The sequence below is a fragment of the Gallinula chloropus genome (genome assembly GCF_964237585.1).
Source record: "Gallinula chloropus genome assembly, chromosome: 8".
NCBI classification, from domain to species: domain Eukaryota; kingdom Metazoa; phylum Chordata; class Aves; order Gruiformes; family Rallidae; genus Gallinula; species Gallinula chloropus.
Genome location: NC_140093.1, coordinates 13,267,122 through 13,284,943, shown reverse-complemented (window position 1 = coordinate 13,284,943; position 17,822 = coordinate 13,267,122). Strand labels below are relative to the sequence as shown.

Genomic DNA, 17,822 nt, shown 5'->3' with positions numbered 1-17,822 from the left:
AGCTAAGGAGTACCTGGGTAGAGCCTTTTGCAAGAGCCCTTCAACACCTAGAAATGGCCACAGGGTCCCTTCTGAGAGGGAAGAACAACTCAAAGCCTCAAGGAACAGACTATTTTGCAGCATATGTCCCAGCAGACTTTGGATGTGGCACACAGAAAACTAAGCTCATACCTTAAGCAGGAAGGATTACATTATCTTTTGAAGTTTTAAAGGTCAACCTCCAGACTTGCTCTCCTGGACAATTTACCCTACACTGAGCCAATGTCAAAACCAAGAGGACTGGTTTATCTCCCCACACAGTGACAGAATAATTCACCAGCCTTGCCTGGCCAGCTCTGATGCTTACCCTTTGGCAGGTGAAGGATATGTGCATCACCTGATAACTTAGGTAAAGTTTAGTGCAAATAAGTCAAACAGAAAACAAGACATGAAATCATAAGAAAAACTCCAACCTGCTTAGTCTTCTATTGAATGTCATGGAACAGTTTGGGTTGGAAGAGACCTTTAAAGGTCACCCAGTCCAACTCCTGCAATGAGCAAGGACGTCTTCAACTAGATGAGGGTGCTCAGAGCCCTGTCCAACCTGACCTTGAATGTTTTCAGGGATGGGACATCTACCACTTCTTTGGGCAACCTGTTCCAGTGTTTCACCAGCCTCACTGTAAAAAATTCTTCCTTATATCTAGTCTAAGTCTACTCCCTTTAATTTAAAAACCTTACCCATTACCCAACACACCCTGCTAAAGGGTTTGTCCCCATCTTTCTTGTAAGTGCCCTTTGGGTACTGGAAGGTGCTATTAAGGTCTCCCCAGAGCCTTCTCTGCTCCAGGGTGAACAAGCCCAACTCTCTCAACCTGTCTTCATAGCAGAGGTGGTCCAGCCCTCTGACCATTGTCATGCTCCTCCTCTGGACTCAGTGCAACAGGTCCATGCCATTCTTGTGCTGAGGACCCCAGAGCTGCATGCAGTACTCAGGTAGGGTCTCACCAAAGCAGAGCAGAGGGGGAGAATCCCCCCCTTGACTTGCTGGTCACAGTTCTTGTGATGCAGCCCAGGACATGGCTGACTCTGGGCTGGGAGCACACATCACCAGCTCATGTCAAGCTTTCTGACACCAGCACTACCAAGTCCTTTCCAGCAAGTCTGCTCTCAATCCCTTCATCCTCCAATATCTTCTCTGCACAATATATCTTCTCTGCAGTGCTAACTCATGCCCTGGCTTGCAGTTTGTTTCCAATCCCATCCTCATTCACACAGATATCCCTTCCACCAGAGCTTGGCAGTGTTTTAAGCCAAGGGGAGGCTGACTTAGTCTCAGACCCAGGGGATGGTTACAATCTAAGTAGTGGCATTCCTAATGAAAATACAGACTGACTTACCTCAACAGCTTCTGATGTTTTTCCATGGCCTCCAAAGACAGCTCAACCCTCCCACATGGAGGTCACCAGGAAAGAGTCACACAGCAGCTCAACTACCTGCAAACCAACAAGACCTGGGCAACACTTGCAGAAACCTAGCGATGTGCAGAGGGGAGCCCACCAAGCTGTGGTGCAGCAGGACATGCCTTGTCCCAGCTAAGCCAGCTTGTCCAACGGGCCACCTCATGTGAAAATCCCACCTTGGAGAATATGATATTGGCTGGCAGCCCATGGAATGAATTTAATTTCAATCTGAAATCTAAACAAGGCGTTTCATACGCTGCAGTTGAATAGCTGCTACTAGACAGAGTCCAGCCAAACCTGGGATGTCAAGGGGTTACATGGATTTCCCCCACAAAATCCCAGTCTGCCAGGCAAGACAAGGAAACGTCACCTTCAGAGGCTTCCCTGGCCATGCAGGTCAGAGTAGGGCAGAGCACTTATTTGCTGATGACTCTACAAGACAACCAGATATCATCAGGGCAGACGATCACTCCCTTTACACCAACACAAGCAGGGCTGCTTTGCCATGAAACAGCCATGTAACAGGGCAGGTCAGGCACGCAGCGAGCGCCTGAGCTGTGCAGCAGCTCTTTGCCCAGCCAACCACTCCACAAAGCCTTGGATCCTCCTTAGGAACAAAACATACTATGGTAAACCTGCCAGCTCATTGCAAAGCAACCAGGTCCATGCTAAAGTCCAACACATGAGCTGTACACCTGGGAAGTACACCTGAAAACAAATCAGCTATGCTGTGTCAGCTGCTTTACATATTTTGTTCTGTGCACTCCCAGTCAACAGCTCTCCATAGCAAAAAAGAACAAACCCTAAACAATTCAGCTTTGCTCTTATTCAGAAAAATAACCCTCCCCTCCCTCCCCAAAACCTCCACCCCAGCTCTGTTTACACCAAACCTGCTGCAGCCCTGAATGGTAGCAATAAATGGAGTGAGCTAATGTGTTTGTGACAAATAACCCGTTCAAACAATTCAAGCATAATTATAGGCTGGCTCTCCCCACGTAACGTTGAGTACATCACTGCAGATATTACATTCACCTTATGAAAAGATTGCACAGAGGAGCTCGGTTGGTAACCCAAACAGCATTATATATCAGTAGCCTGTCAGCAGCAGGAGTGCATGCACCCTGGCATTTGAAGTCCTGGTGTTTTAAGTGATAATCCAATGTACCAGGCATCATTGATCTCTATATAAAAGGGGGCACCACTTTTCCTTTCAACTGGAGCTATTTTTCACTTCTCATCCTGAAGAGTTGTGTGGTGCTGCCCGCAAGTGGCTACACTGCACAGCAGCTCTATCTGTAGCGCTCCGGGTCCCCAGAGAAAAAAAATGATCAATACTCCAACGCTGCTTTTCTAAGAGGTCTCTAAGTGCTTCCATGTGAGATGCTGCTCCTCTGGGTTTAGAAATTACTCTGAAGAGAATGTGAAAGCCCCCCACCTCCCCTGCAAATTCGTAATCCTGACACAAACCCCAGCTGCAGAAAGGAATGAAAATGAAATTCATTGGCGAGCTGGTTTATCAGCAAAGGCGGTGCCTGCGATGTGAGGAGGAGACCTACAAAAGACATCAATACCTGGAGGCAAGGGGAGCAGGGAAACTGTGTAAGAGCAGAACCAGCTGGGGACAAGGAAGCCTCATAATGCCCTACAAATACAGCCCACATAACAGGATGAATCTTGACAGGGATTTGTAGCTCATTGGTGGGTCTGGGATGGCAGGGCCCCTGAGCAGTGCATCATCTGAGAAAATTGACAGTGATCAGATAGTCTTCAGAGAAAGACATGTGAAGGGTCAGACTTGCTGTGGGTGGGTGAGCAGAGCCTGGGAGGGTCCTAGAGAAGCATGTGATAGCAACAGCAAACTCGGAAAAAGAGATCGAATCATCTATTTCAGCAAAAAGACACTAAACTTCCCACAATTCATTTCTTCTAGGGGATCTCAAGTTGGCTTTGGCTCTTCCTGCACTTGGGGTGGAAGAAGTCTTCCACGATCATCTGTAATCCTTATCAATCTCATCCTTCCAGTGCCTGGCAGCCCCCAAGAGTAGGACCAGCAGCACTGTGCAGGCAGGCTTCGGAGCGGGAAGCCAGTGCTTCTTCAGCACTGCTGGTATCATATTCCTAGATTAGGGCCTGGTGAGTGCATTTCCTCTGGGGCTAGGAAGGACAGAAGGGCTGGGAAGGACTGGTAGGCAAGGGGAAGGAAAGTGTCCAGGTCTGAGCAGGGGAAAAAGGGGAGAAGTGATGTCCCTGGTCTCACCCCTGTGAGCATCATAGGGCTCCAAGTATAGCACTTGGGTCGCTACTGGGCTGATCAAGTGCCCATGAACGCAGCCGCAGGCAGGCCGGCAATGGGAAGCTGCTGGGAGAGGGCAGAAATTCCTTGGCGGGGTTTTATCATTTTCAAGGGAACAAATTCCAAATTATTGCCCTTGTAAGAGCCTGCATGGTACTTGCACTTCTAGCCTAAGCAATAGAAATTTTAATTGCTCTGGTAATTACACTTTCGGCAACGCTGCGGTCCTTTGTTCTGCAAGTGGGAGGCCAATATCCACTGTTCTCCGGTGGCCCCGTCTGGCTGCAGCTTGGAACAGCATTTGCCACTTGAAGGGGAAGGGACACACTCCTCTGGTGACCAGGGTGGGACTGCGCCTTGCCACACACACTCCATCTCGCACACCTCTGGGGCACCAGGCACACTCCCCAGACCAGGATGGGTTCCTGTTGACCGGGACCACCTCTGCTTCCTCCAGCTGAAGCTGCTGCTCAAGGGTTTCACATACCCGTGTGCCCACCATGAGTCTGTCCCCAGCATGGGTCCCAGCTTCAGCACTCTGCCAGGGACACTGAGCTCTGGGGTGCACAGTTCCAGTCTTTCCCATGCATGAGCTTGCAGTGTGCCACTGGCATTTCTCCTTTGGGAGAAAACAGCTCCAAAAGATGGTGCACACACAAATGTTATGGTGCTTTAACTTCCAGAAACATCTTTAGAGGGACACAGAAGAGCTGTTACCCTTTGGGTGCTGATGAGTACCATCAATGCCTGACAAGGCTTGAAAGAACACACAGCCTCACACCCTACCCTGGGAAACTGCTAAGGAAAAATGATCAGGACAACTGTCATGCCGCTGTACAGGTAACAGATTAACCCTATAAGAAGCACGGTGCTTGGGAAGCATGGCCTCTGCTTGGCTGAGCAGGAGCTGCACCCAGTGCTGCCCTACACCACTCAAATGCAATGCTCTTGCCAATAAAGCTGCAGCGCACGTGGGCTCCTTCCAAAAATCACCCAGGGTACAACCAGACCGAAGTGCACGTTCGGCTCAAGGGCAATTTACCTGCAAGAATACGTCAGCCGTAGCACAGACCTTCACGCTTCAGTTCACCAGCCAAGGACTGACAGAGGCACCGGGCTGCATGCACAGGGCTTAGGGGGATGAGTGTGTGTGCAAATTTAGCGAGGCTCTCCCAGGACAATGGGATCCTGCTCACCCCCCCAGGATGGTCAAGCAAGCTATACCATACAAAGCACAGGCCCCACAGGCAGGTGTAACTGCAGCATGGGTTCAGCAGACACACATGAAGTCTGTGTGGGTTTACATGCAGTCCCACTCATCCTGCCCGCACCGTGTTTTCCCAGCCCATCATCCCGGCTGGCATGGCTCGCGGTGGCTCAGCTCCCACGCTTGCCAGAAACGCAGGTCACAGCCATCCATCTCTAAATCAACAGCTGACAACATGCCGCAGCTACTTTGTCCACTCAAGGGCTAAAAGCAAGGTTTCCAAGAGGAATTGCTATTGGCCTTAGTGCTTAAAGAAAACAGCTCCACTCCCGTCCCCGGAGTTTCCTCAAACAATGGCAGAAAACACCCGCTGGAGCCCGGGGAGAGGAGGGCCTATGGCAGAAAAAGCTGCGGCTGCTGATTTTTGAGATACAGGCCACACAATTAGAAACACTGGATCTGTAAACATCCTTAACAAACCCCACTAGGTCCGGGGGTTTTCTTTTCCTCGCTGTGTGCATTGTGTGCCACCGCCTTTTAAAACCTCAAAAACAAACCCCCTTCCCTTGTGATTTTATGCTTTTGCGCTGAACCACACGTCTCCCTGCTAGCTTGGGGGTGCTGGAGGTATCAGCTCTCCTCACCCATGCCTCTGGGGCCAGGATAGTTGGGATGGGACCTTGTACCATCCACTGATGGGAAGGATTCTCCCAGAAATCATCTCCCCACTTGTTTAAAGACCGAGATTTCTCAGCAAAAAGGGAGCAGGTGCTGTCTGCGGATGTCCCTCTTCCTTGTCGAGACCGTTCTTGCCAGTGTTGCGGAGCAGATCTAATTGCAGGCTGTTCCTCTCATTTACAATTCCACAGACCCTCTGTTTTCAGGTTAACCTTCAGTAACTGGCAAGAAGCAGAGCTATATGGGTGGAGGCAACAGGCTATGGATTTATGACATGCTGGTATTCAGGCAGAGTAACCCAGTGCGAACACAGAAATATCCTGAACTGTGCTGCTGCTGCCGTCAATTTGATAATGAGAATGTGATTTGAAATAAAAACATCACGGGTGCCAATTCGCTACGGCAGCTAGTAAAAATAGGCAGAATACCTAGAAATTGAGGACTCTGTGCTCCAAACACATCCAAAGCTTGAATATCATATGGTACCTTACAAAAGCAGAGTGTGTGGCTGCGCCGGGGCTGCAGTGCCACATGAAGGGCCAGGCAGGGAACCCATGCCTGAGCTTTAGCAGGGAGAACGGGCTGCTGTGTCTCTCAATGTGCAGAGGTAAGGGCTGCCCTCTTCAGTGCTCTGCAGCCTTTGGATGCTTACCCCCAGGCCATGCTCCCAGTCACCCTAACACAAACCAGTGCATGGTCTGCATTGCAAACACTCCTGGGCAAAGCCTGGGCAAGTTCTGCCAGTCCCTCGTACCCAAGAGTTGGCCTTTTAGCCACATAAAAGCAGCTTTTAAACACTGCAGAAAAAAAGGGGGTGGCAGGGCCTCGTGCATTTTAAAGGCTCTGGCCTTACAGGAGCTGTTCCCAGTTTCAGGTCAAGCCTGAAGCCTGCTTTAATCTACTTTTAAGTGGTACAAGCAGTGGCGATCCCTCTGCCAGAAGGCTGGGCAGCCTCCTTTCAATGCACCTTCCCCTGTCTGCTGCATGCAATCTTCTGCGGGACTTACTTGTTGCTGTCCCGGTACTGATAGATATAACAGCCTTGAGGCATCCCACTCTCCTGGTCCAAGGTAAACGAGAGCTTCAGCTGCAGAGAGGAGAGGGGGTGGGGGAGAACGAAAAGAGAAAAGAGAGAGAGAGGGAAAAAAAAAAAAAAAAGAAAAAGCAACATTTTAGGCTCTCAGTCATCACAGCAACTTCAAGTGAGGCTTGTGGGAGAAAGCTTAACTCCCCGAGACTGACACGCAAACACCGTGGCCTGGAACATCGCGCGGGGTTCCAAACCTCAGGGAAAAGTCACATGCATTGCAGAAACCTCTCGCTTTTTCCACACTTTGTTACTATAAAGTGTTTGTGGTTCTTCTGAAATGCATGGGTCATAACGGCTCACCCCTCCAAACCCACCCACGCACACCACCCTTCACCAAAACGATTGCGGTTCCCCTCAGACACTAAAGAAATGAGTCTTCTCCATCGGCAGCTGCAGTTCCCACGAGTCTTTCTCTGAAAACTTTCCCAGCTCCATCTCGTTCCTCCAGAGCATTAGAACAGAGGAGAAACCACAGAGGGAAAGGTGACAGATTTTTCCTTCTGTGCAGAGTTATTAAAGAGCTGTTAGAAGGGTTTGCAGTTTGGATCCGTGTCCGGCAGGAGGCTATGATGTGACCTGGAAGCTGCTGCCTTTGCAGCTCCAAGAAGGCGTTCGGCAAGGGCTTTCAGATTTCAAACACGGCTCATTTTATTTAAGGGGGAAAACTTAATCCTCTTTCAACGAGCAACAGCATGGTCCTGTGGGGAGACTTTTTTGCTGAAAACGTCTCCAGTGATTTTATACACTGAACTGCCTAGAAAACAGCAGAGGGCTGAGCCCTGCATCAGCTCGGCACAACTGAGCAGCTCCTCATTCTGCAGGGGAAGGCTGCCGGCCCCCAGAGCTGTCCCCCACAAGATCCCACAACCATGGGATGCAGCCCCCTCACTCTGCCAAAGGGCTGCAGATGCCAACCGGGAGCCAGCAGGCTGGGTAAGAGAGGCAGCACCCTTCAGAGGAAGCAGCTGTGGTCTTCATGTGCTGAGCATTTCGGCCTTTTTTGGGTCACAGATTGCCAACAACAGGGCTGTTACCACTGCTGGGCTCCTGAAATGGTCTGGGAAGACCTTCACAAGTTGCTAAAAGTTGAAGGGGGTGTGTTATGATGAGCCCAAACTTTTTAAACAGGGAAAGGAGGAAGGAGCAGCACCGAGCCACTCCATTTGACCAGACTCCTCTCCTCTGGGCTCCAAGGAAATTGTTATCTCAAATTACCGGCTTATTTAGGAATGAACACAGAATTAAAACATCTTTCTCCCGTAGGCTGTTAAGAAACCCCGTGTGCTGAACCATTAGATGGTGCGCTGGCTTTCCCTTCCCAAAAGGGCAGCAAAGTCATTCACTGTGCTCTCACTGACCCAAATAAAACTGCACACCATGAAATCACAGAAAAAGTGAAGACCCGAGTGCCAAGCTGGGGCCAAGTCCAGCTGATCTCCCCTGACTTCCATGCCCCCAACTCTGTAAGCCATTCTGAAACACACGCTCCCGTGACAGAACACATCACTCGTGTCCGTGCTTTGCGCGTGTCTCTGGTACCACCAGATCAGATGGCAACCTCTTATGTTCTCCACCACCATGCCTTCTTGCAAGCTCTGATCTCCCCATTGCTTAGCAGGTTTCTCAGATCCATTTTGGAGACCACTGCCAAAGGCAGGACCAGCAGGGCCAGCTGGGGATGTTTCTTCTTGACGAGATGCACGAAGCCAGGCTGCAGCTCCAGCCTTTCCAAATGCTATCGTGGCACACAGCCGCTACCCCATGGAAGCAGGAGGTCAGTAAGAAACAAGGCACCTCCACAAGGGAGGCAAACGATCACCTTGCTGTGCCACAGGCAAAGGTCACTTGTCCCCAACCAGAACCCCCCCAAGTGAGCTGTCCTGGTTTGGGGAACTGAAGGAGGAAGGGGGAACTGAAGGAGGAAGGGGGAACTGCCCAAAGCCATTTTTCTGGGCTAGGTTTTCCAGAGATTTCCTGACAGAGTATAGGAAAGCACCCCTGAGGCCAAAGGGCCAGTGGGTGCCTCTGGCACAGCCCCACCTGGTCCTGTGCTTTAAGGAAAGGGCACCGCTCTGCAGAGTCACTAGAGAAGAAAGACGAACTAAAGCGGAAAATGGCCACTTGCAACAATGTTTCTGATCAGGACCAACTCAGGAATGCCTGAGCCTCCGGTCTGCAGCTCTCAGCTTAGCAGGCTTTGGGCTTGCAGTAACCAACCATTGATGGTTACAGCTCACCTGGTCCCTGGGGCCTGTCTCTGCCCTGGGCTGGAACCAACTCTCTATGAGGAGACAAGTCCAGGGAAGGGAAGGAAGGAAAAGGGTTTGGAAGGAAAACAGCTTTGTTTGGACAGGCTGCCAGGGAAAGCTGTGGGGCAATCAGGTATGGGAGGGTGACCTTTCCGCTATCTGGGGGGATGGGGTCCCATGGAACCCGCCTACCCAAAAAAAAGGAAAGATCACAATTCCAGGAGATAACGAGGTTTTCAACTTTCTGTTATTTTAACCCTTCTGTGTCTGCTCATGGTATTCCCGACAAATAAACCACACCCTGTTTGGCAGGCTCAGCCGCCTCTGCTGACCCGCGGTGTCAGCAATGTAACGGGGCCTGCACACGGCTTGGCCATCCGTGTCAGGCAGGAAGATGCTGCAGTCACCCACAATGACAAGAGGACTCTACTCAGGGAAATGTCAGGGTCGGGCTGTCACACGGAGAGACATGTAACTAAAGGTCTGTCCCAACAACTGTAGCTCAAGGCAGCCATGCTGTCACCGATGCACAAACCCCTGCTCTTCTGCCCTGCTGATGCAGTCATGGCCAGCCAGGAGGGGAAAAGAGAGGACCTCTGCTTGTCACCCAGGCCAGGAGTCCTTATAGACTCTGAACAAACCTTTAGCTCATTTGATCTCTGCAGGGAGCATGGCAAAACTCACTGCAGGGCAGATACAGCAGGGGGAGAAGGACTAGCTGAGTGCTGCCAGGAGACAAACTGGGATGCACAGACTGTAAGCTTCCTACTAAGCTTGAAAAAGCAGTCTACACCCACTCAATATCATGTAGTTGGGTCCACTCTGCTGTTGGACATGGGAGTGCTCCACTGACCACCCTCAGACACACACTTGCTTCTGCACAACCATGCTCAGCTGCAAAGGTGCTTACGGTCCCCAGTGCCTCAGTGCTTTGGAACGTCTGCTCCGCAGATGTTTCCTCTCATGCTAAAGCTAAACATATGAGGTGCCTGCTGCCACTGATGTCCCAGAACAAAACTCAAATGCCCTTCCCAGCTCTCTGCACACCCAACACTGCTCCTTCTCTCTCATCCCATCTACTCCAGCAGCCCTTTGCCTTCCTTCACTAAGCACAAAGTCTCTGGTTACCTCCAAACTAAAGAAGGTTGCAGGGCAAGGCTGAGGGCAGGAAAGATGTCAGGAGCTGATCGACCACTTCACCATTCCTGCTACCTGACCACACCAATGTCATGAGACATCCAGAGCCTCCAGATATGAGAAACCCTACAAAGCAAGCAGGCTTTTGCAATCCTCCCTCTGGCACGGCTTTAACTCTTAAACAATTCGACAACATTGCTCTAACACTCTGTGTTGCTTTGAAGCTCCTTTTCCTGTTGTGTCAGTGCTCCCCACCAGAACACAAAGGCTTGCTGTAAACCCAGCAAACTGATACCAGGACAAAGGAAAGGGCACAGCTTTTCAAAATACCAGATTTTCTACCTGCGGGGTCAGCGTGGGACTGAGGTTTCTTACAGAACTGCGACCCCACCACAAGGAAGGCTGCTCATGAGATCAAGGGATCTTTGGCGTTAAACATATGAGATCATTTCATTTTACAAGATGCTGCTGGGCTTCACGGAGAGAGGAGGGGGAGAGGAATTTTCCCAGCGCAGTGCTGCGGTGCGATCTGGCTTGCACTGCCCCCTCTGGCAGCGCAGCCCTGGAGCCCACATGCTGATAAAGATCCCTTTCCACTTCAATAGCTTTGCACATAAAGAAACGCTCGGCATGGTCCGTGCGTGAACTCAATGGGAAAGGGAGCTGGAACGTAGCCATGCTGAGAACACAGTGCTGCCTACCAGGCGAGCCCCATCAATAATTGAGATGTCAGTGGCACAGGGAGGTGTGTGAATAAGAGCTGTCAAAAGGAGTAATTGGGATCTGTGTGGATACAGTGATGGATAGGCTCGCTTGCCACCAGACACAACTGCAATACACCCAAACAGGAGAGGAGCAGGGTGCTGAAATTCAAAGGGGCTGGAACAGGCTGTTTGATGGACAGGACATTGTTGCCTCTGTGGAGAGCATCACACTGAAGGTGGCAAGGAGATGTGGGCATGCTGTCTGGTGACTGGTAGACAGAGCAAGAGGATGTGCTTACAGTATATGGCTGATCACTGATAATGAATTCTTGATGGAAGGTAATGCAGACTTATTGTGAAGGTGATGCCACCTCCTTGCAGAAGTCATCAGCCCAGTGTGGTCACTGGGCACACAGGACTGTGTCCTCATAACATTTGTTCATGCAATGGCTCCACTCTCTAGATTGGCAACATACTCCCCACTCCCTAGATCCTTAAATCCAGCCAAAGATGCAGCTGGCTGACGGCAGGATGTCTCCTTGCTCCTCCTTGTTCCTCCATCCACCAGACATCAATGTACTTCATCTGCACCCAAGGGCTCCTACACACTCCCCTGACAGTGGTGAGGAGACACCAAACCAGCACACGGACATGGACAGACACGAGACACCAGCAAAAAGAGAATGGTTCAGGGCAGCTGCCCTTTGCTATGCCAGCAGCTCTGTGCTGCTTGATGCCCGCAGAGACCCAGTGCCCTGCTCCATGTGGACAGCCCTTGGTGGGGGCTGTAAGGGAAGGTGCCTACACCTTGGGCCTTCCTCCAACAAGGTCAGGAAAACACTTTTCAGAAAGGAGGATCAGTGCTTAATGCTGTCAGGGACCTCCAGTGAGCCTGGGCTTTGGTGCAGCCAGCGGCCGTCCTCCTTCTAAAGAAAGTTTCAGACCTGCAGCAATTAGGGGCCCAGTCATGCGATAAAGCCTGATAGCTCCAACAAGGAGAGAGCGTGAGGAGCGGCCTTCTGGCTGCTGAAATGCTTCCAGGACCTATATTGACTTGACTGGGCAAATTCTGCATGCCCCTTGAGTAAAAGGTTTGGCTTGGATCCCCCCCTGTTCCCAGCCTTGGCTCCGAGCAGCAAACCTCTGTCATTAGAAGAAAAGTTTTCCCTCCACATGCACTGCATCAGAGAGGCTTTATCGGTTCAGCTGAGTAACCAGGTCAGAGCCTTCAGATGTCCCAGTTCTGGGGCAGTGTGAGGCCACGCTTCGGCCAGCTTTGGGTTTAAGCGCTCAGGGTAATTCCACCGATGCGGTGGGTTATTCAAGCAGAAGGAGTTCACCCAGGGCAAAGGAGGAAAGGCAAAACACGAGCCTCCAAGACCAAAACCAGGAGACCGGATCTAAAGGTTATACTGAGAGCACTCTCCTCAGGGGCAGGGGTTCTTTTGTCCTCTTGGCACTCACTCAATTTGAACTCCATTTGCACGGAAGTCCATAAAGACCGGGAGCAGCTCCCTCTCGGAACAAAGGCTCCCCTCTCCAGCAAGCTCTAGAAAGCTTTTCAAGAACAAACTTAGTCACCACGCAGGTTTTTATGCCCCGCCCAAACTTCGGCTTTGACCCGAAAAAAAAAAATAGCCCTGAAGTCCTGACACTCACTTTTAAAACCACAAAAAATGAGCCGTGCTCCAGTAACGTAATCACCGAGTTTTCTGGCACCTTGTCCCTTAAAAATACATCCATCTGCCTCCACACAGGCCATCAAACTCAATCTTGTTCACAATGGATTTCCCAATTCCTGCGTGCTGGAAGGACTGCAGCGGTGCTGGCTGGGTCAGCTGGACGAGCCCTTTCAGAAGTGCAGCCTGCAAACCTCTCAGCTGTGTTTTCACTTAAAGAAGCTGCTCTTGAGACCGAAGCACTTCTCTTTCCACGAGCTCTCCTATTTGGGCTGCAGTTCTGTATTTCTGGAGAAAGACCCGGGTAAAGGCTAAAGAACACATGGTAGGGGCAGGATGGAGGCAATAAAGGAGAAACCAGAAGTCCTACAGTGGAAAAAGAGGAAAGTCTAGGAAGTTTGGTACCAGCTCAACTCATTACCTGTTGCATTGGGTTGGGATGGTCCTTCCCTTTTGGCTCTGCAGACAACAAATGTTTGGCCAGTCTCAGTACCTGGATATGGGACTGCTGTTGCTACCATTTGGAAGTCCTGAACTGGTCCTAACCTGGTCCCGTCTCATCCACTGCTTCCTCAGTGAGACTGCTTCTCCCCACCCCTAAAAGCACATTTTCCAGGTGAAGGTGTAAATTCTCCAGCAGGCTCCTGAAGCTATCCCTGATGCCCTGTGTCCTCAGCACGGCCAACCCCCAGCAGACAGAGAAGAGCAGAGGTAAAATCAGCTGTCCCATAAGTCTGCTCCTCAGGGAAAGGGTGCTCTGAAGGGGCTCTCATGGCAGCTGCTCTTCCCCCCTCTTCCTGCCTCACTGTCACCACTCCTGAGACATCTCCACCCAAACTGAAACGCAGAGCCAGCACAGGAAGGTGAGATGATGGTGCTGTGTCTGACAGAACCTCCTTGCCATCCTTGCCCCCTCCCACAGAGCTGAAGAACTGGGTGCAGATGGGCAGCAAAGGGTGACTTACTTCTAGGGGTGAGACCTCCTCTCCAATCCTGCTTTACTTTCCACTTTTGAGGGCTCCTGTGCAGAATAGTTCTCTCTTACTTGCAACAGCACAACACATCACCTTGAGTTTTACTCAATTCTGCACCGCCCAAGTTGTACATCTCTAATGTCTCTTTCCTCTCAGGACATGAGTCAACAAACTACCTCTTAACAGGCTACAAGATCCATGAATGTGGCTAAAGGACAATGCCAACCCAAAACCCAATTCCACCTAGGAAAAGGAGCTGAAACTCCTCTGAGGCATTACTCTGGCTGAACCCCTCTGCTTGCTCATGGTTTATGATCCCATACTTTACTCAGACATTATTCCTCTCCGCTGCTGCCTGCATTTTACAACTGCAGAAAACAGTGACTCCCTGAAGTGGGGAGAAGGAAGATAGCAGGTATCTCTTCCCCCCTTCTTAAACTAACCTCCCAGGCCAGAGGTTCCCAAGCTGGGAACCAAAGCCACAATGAGCTATTACTAAATTATTCCACAGGCTGCAGGAGGTCTGGCTCTCTAAAAATCTCCTCCAGCAAGCAGAGAAGACCCTGGGGTCTTCTCAACATGGGAGCAAAGTCACCAGTGCATGTTCCCTAGCTCATGCAAAGGCTGCTGCTCTGTTGTTGTCTAGTGGCCCCCAAAACCTCCACTATGTGCAGTCCAGCAAAACCAGAAAGCAGCGTGGCCAGATGCTTTGCGAAGACACGCTGATGCCGTCATCAAAACGACAAGCTGGCACCCTACCCTCGGCTTTTATTTCACAGCTGCAAGTCAAAGCTGAAGAGCCCTTCTGGAAAGACAGGGCAGGAGACAACTTTCCCCACTTGGCAAAAATATAAACAGCACATGAGGTTATTTTTAAACATTCACACTTGCCGGCAACAGAGGTTTCAAACCCAGTATGCAATCCACAAAGAAATGGATCCAGGTTAATTTAGAGAGAAGAGCTGAATGCTTCCGCTTGCCTTGTAATTTCTAAACTGGATGAGCTCATTCTCTAGATGCATGATTAGGAAACCACAGGACTAAAGTACAGATTATACAATTGCAAATGGTTTACGTTGGTGGATTAAAAATCCCTTCTTCAGAAGCTAACGAGTTGTGACACCACACCGCATGCTCTAGATCACTGGGGAACCGTCAATGAAGTTAAAAGTATTTTCTACACACACATCCATTTTAAAATAAAAGCAAAACATCCCTAGGAAATGCCACATAAAAAAACTGTGACACTAACAAGATGTGTGCCAAATTTCACTGCTTGGCCGTTTTATGTTACTCAGAGCCCGTCTCTCAGCCTCTCTCTCCCGGCTCTTGAGCTTCTCCCAGCCCCGCCAGTGCTCTGACAACAGACAATTCCACTGATTTCAGCTCGTGCAGTAATGAAGCATTCACAAGCTGGGATTTACCAACCTCAGTAGAGACAGGAGGTTTGGGACTGCAGAAAACTCCTGCATTTTGAAGACTGATGATGACTTACAGGCTGTATGGGGCCACAGGGGAACAGATAGGTCCTGCCCACTCTCAACAGCATCTTCTTCACCTGGGAGATATGGAAACTCATTTGGGAAAGCCGGAATTTGGGAGAGGAGGATGATTGAGGTTAGATTGCAATCAGGAATTTGAAACAACCCCAGAGAGGCAGCAGTGACCCTTCTCAAAACCACTAGAGCTGCCTGCAAGTCAAATCTCTCTGTCCATGAAGAAGCCGATGGCTGGAGGGCAGCACTTGGACACTACATACCTTATCAGAGAGTGAAAAGTCCCTAGGAGAGACCAGAAGCCAACAGTCAGAGGCCAGGAGAGCAGCACAGGGACCTGTAACTGGTGTGGATGGGAACAGGCAGGACCAGGGCCTGCTGCATGATAAGAGAGATGGGAAATGCAGCTGCTGATGCCACACTGCCCGAGCCCACAGGCACCAGCACCTGGTGCAGAGCCTGGACAAGGGGAGCACAACTCCAGCAGCACCTACTGCCGACACCCAGGACTGAGAGAGGCTCAGGGCCTCATAATCCCCGTCTCTTTGGAAAGCTCACTGTGTGACAGGAGCTGGCAGAGCAGCAAACACACCCACCGCTCTGAAAATCCTGGAGCAAACACACCGAGTTAAAGGAACCATGAAAAAACCCAAAATATTTCTTACTGTTAGCAGGGAGAGAAAGTTCAAGCGTACAGCTGACGTAAAGTATCTCCAAAGCCAACAAGCGTCAGCACAGAACAGAGAGGCGGCCTGCTGGCCGGCCATACCCGGGGCCTGAGGGCCTGTGGGACCCGCACCAGCGTGGCTGCTATGGAAGTCTTGATCTAATGAAGAAAAGCAAAGCCTGGTCAGAAAGAGATCCCTGATGGTGCTTCTGTCCCAGAGCGATACAGGAGTACCTGAAGAACAGCAATCAGTGTGTTACACCTTTACTTTAGACGGAAAATGACAGAGCCGAGCAGAAAATCCCTCTAAAGTCCCGGCTTGGTATGTCGTTATTAGTGGGTACTACAGGTAACAGGTCATTATACCCAGCTGCTGTTATTTCAGATACCTGAGAGTCGTGTCTGAAAACAGGTCTCAACTTACTGCCCCTATGTTTAAGCAGCCTGAAATTGAGCTTCGTGCTTGGCACTCCTATTCCATGAGAGCCCGCGGTCGTTAGACAGCAGCGCTGCAGGAGTCAGCGGCTCCCAGACGTCGGACCCAGCCACTGATGGATGCACGGCTCTGCTATGGAATGTAGCATGAGGGAAACACAGCACACAGCTCGCAGACGGTTTCTTTAACACAAAACACACCAAGAACACCAGCTACAGTAACTGTTCATATGATGAAAAGCAAGGGGACAAGCAGCCCTTTGGAAAACGCTGGATGGTTTCCAAGAGATGTCCTGGTGTCACACACCAGCGCAGATCCCAAAGCAGTGGTCACCCGAAGGAGAACAGGACAGCGCACTCACTGTCTTCACACGGCTCGAGCCCCAGGGAAAGGCAAGGTAAGAGCTGTGGGTGCTGATGTGACTGTGCATATGGCAGGAGGGAAACTGATTCAGTGTCTCTTACTGCACCCACTCTAGCACAGCTTTTCTTTTCCCCCAAGAGCCTTGGAGGACACTGATACGCATTTTACCAACCAGTCTGTTTTGTGTCTTCCCTATGACTATTTTTTGTCTTCCCGGAACGTGCCCTGTCTTTGTCATTGCTGTGGGGAGGATACAAGGAGCTGAGGGCAGATCAAACACAGCAAATCCTATTTTCTTAAGTTTGTTAATGCTAACTGCTTCCCCTGCTAAGCCACTAATGGAGCGGTGAGGACCCAGGAGCACAGATTAATTCAGTGCCCAGGTACTGCCTCATGCCTGGAGGGATTTCCATAGAATTGCACTGGAAGACAGACGAAAGCTTGTAATACCCTCCATACAAGAGATAAACCCATTAAAATATGAACAACCCCTGTGCCGACACGATAAGAGCTCTGCCAGGTAATAAGAGAGATCACAACAGGATTTCTAGCTTTAGTTATATCTGCAAGCAATTAAACTGGAGCTGGGACTATGAAGATGCTCAATGCCCTGATCACACCAAGCTCATTTCAGTTTGACAGCCACACCATTCTCCTTCATCCTTTGGGGTGCTGCTGTAAAATACCCGGCAGTCGCCAAGTCCAGCCCTAGCACTGCTACTGCAGGAGATCCAAAGCTTTCCAAGGACATCCCTGCCCATTCCCATGGACAGCAAGAGCTGCTGCTGTCAGCACAACTGCCGGGCTCCCCCGGGAAGGGGCTGGCTGTGGTTCGGTTGAATTCCTCTGGCAGCAACCTGCTCCTTGCTCACACTTTCCTAAGGACCTCACAGCTCCTCTGTCACAGGCAGAGAAGGAAACAGGATTGGATGGGGGCCAGGCGACTTGTCCCAGCGAGCCCAAAGCCCGCTGGCAGCGGGACGGGCACCCTGCCCTCCAGTTAACACACGGCCAGGCGTCTTCCTCCGGCACCGACAGACACGGCTGCGCTTGAGCAGGGAAGCGATTTCTGCATGTAGGGCCCTGGCAAGGTTCACTCTGCAAAGGTGCGGTGTAAAACCTATTTTTCTAGGGCCAAGTTGATGTCAGAGCCCATGACGCTGCTGTTGATCCCTGGGTTGGAGCCCGAGCAGTAGGATCAGTGATCTTCTTCCAGCATCTGCACACAGCAGGCTGTTTAGAACCCTCTGTTCCACACTGCTATTTAACATATGTAAGGGGCTCGACATGGTTTATGTTCAGTAGCTGTGGTTTCCAAGCAGTATTGCCTTTCTTGAAGATACACAATATTTTTAAACTATTTATAAAACCAGTCACACACCCGCAATCTCTGACGTTGTTCCTCCT

General features: G+C 50.6%; 1 protein-coding gene across 1 annotated transcript in view; it reads right to left on the bottom strand.

The window, feature by feature from the left end:
- DIS3L2 (DIS3 like 3'-5' exoribonuclease 2) overlaps positions 1 to 17,822 on the bottom strand; it is a 191,910-nt gene that overhangs the window by 31,629 nt on the left and 142,459 nt on the right. Inside the window, exon 15 of the mRNA XM_084267510.1 lies at positions 6,628 to 6,707. Coding sequence (XP_084123636.1) covers positions 6,628 to 6,707 — 80 coding nt within the window. The remainder of the gene's footprint in view (positions 1 to 6,627; positions 6,708 to 17,822) is intronic.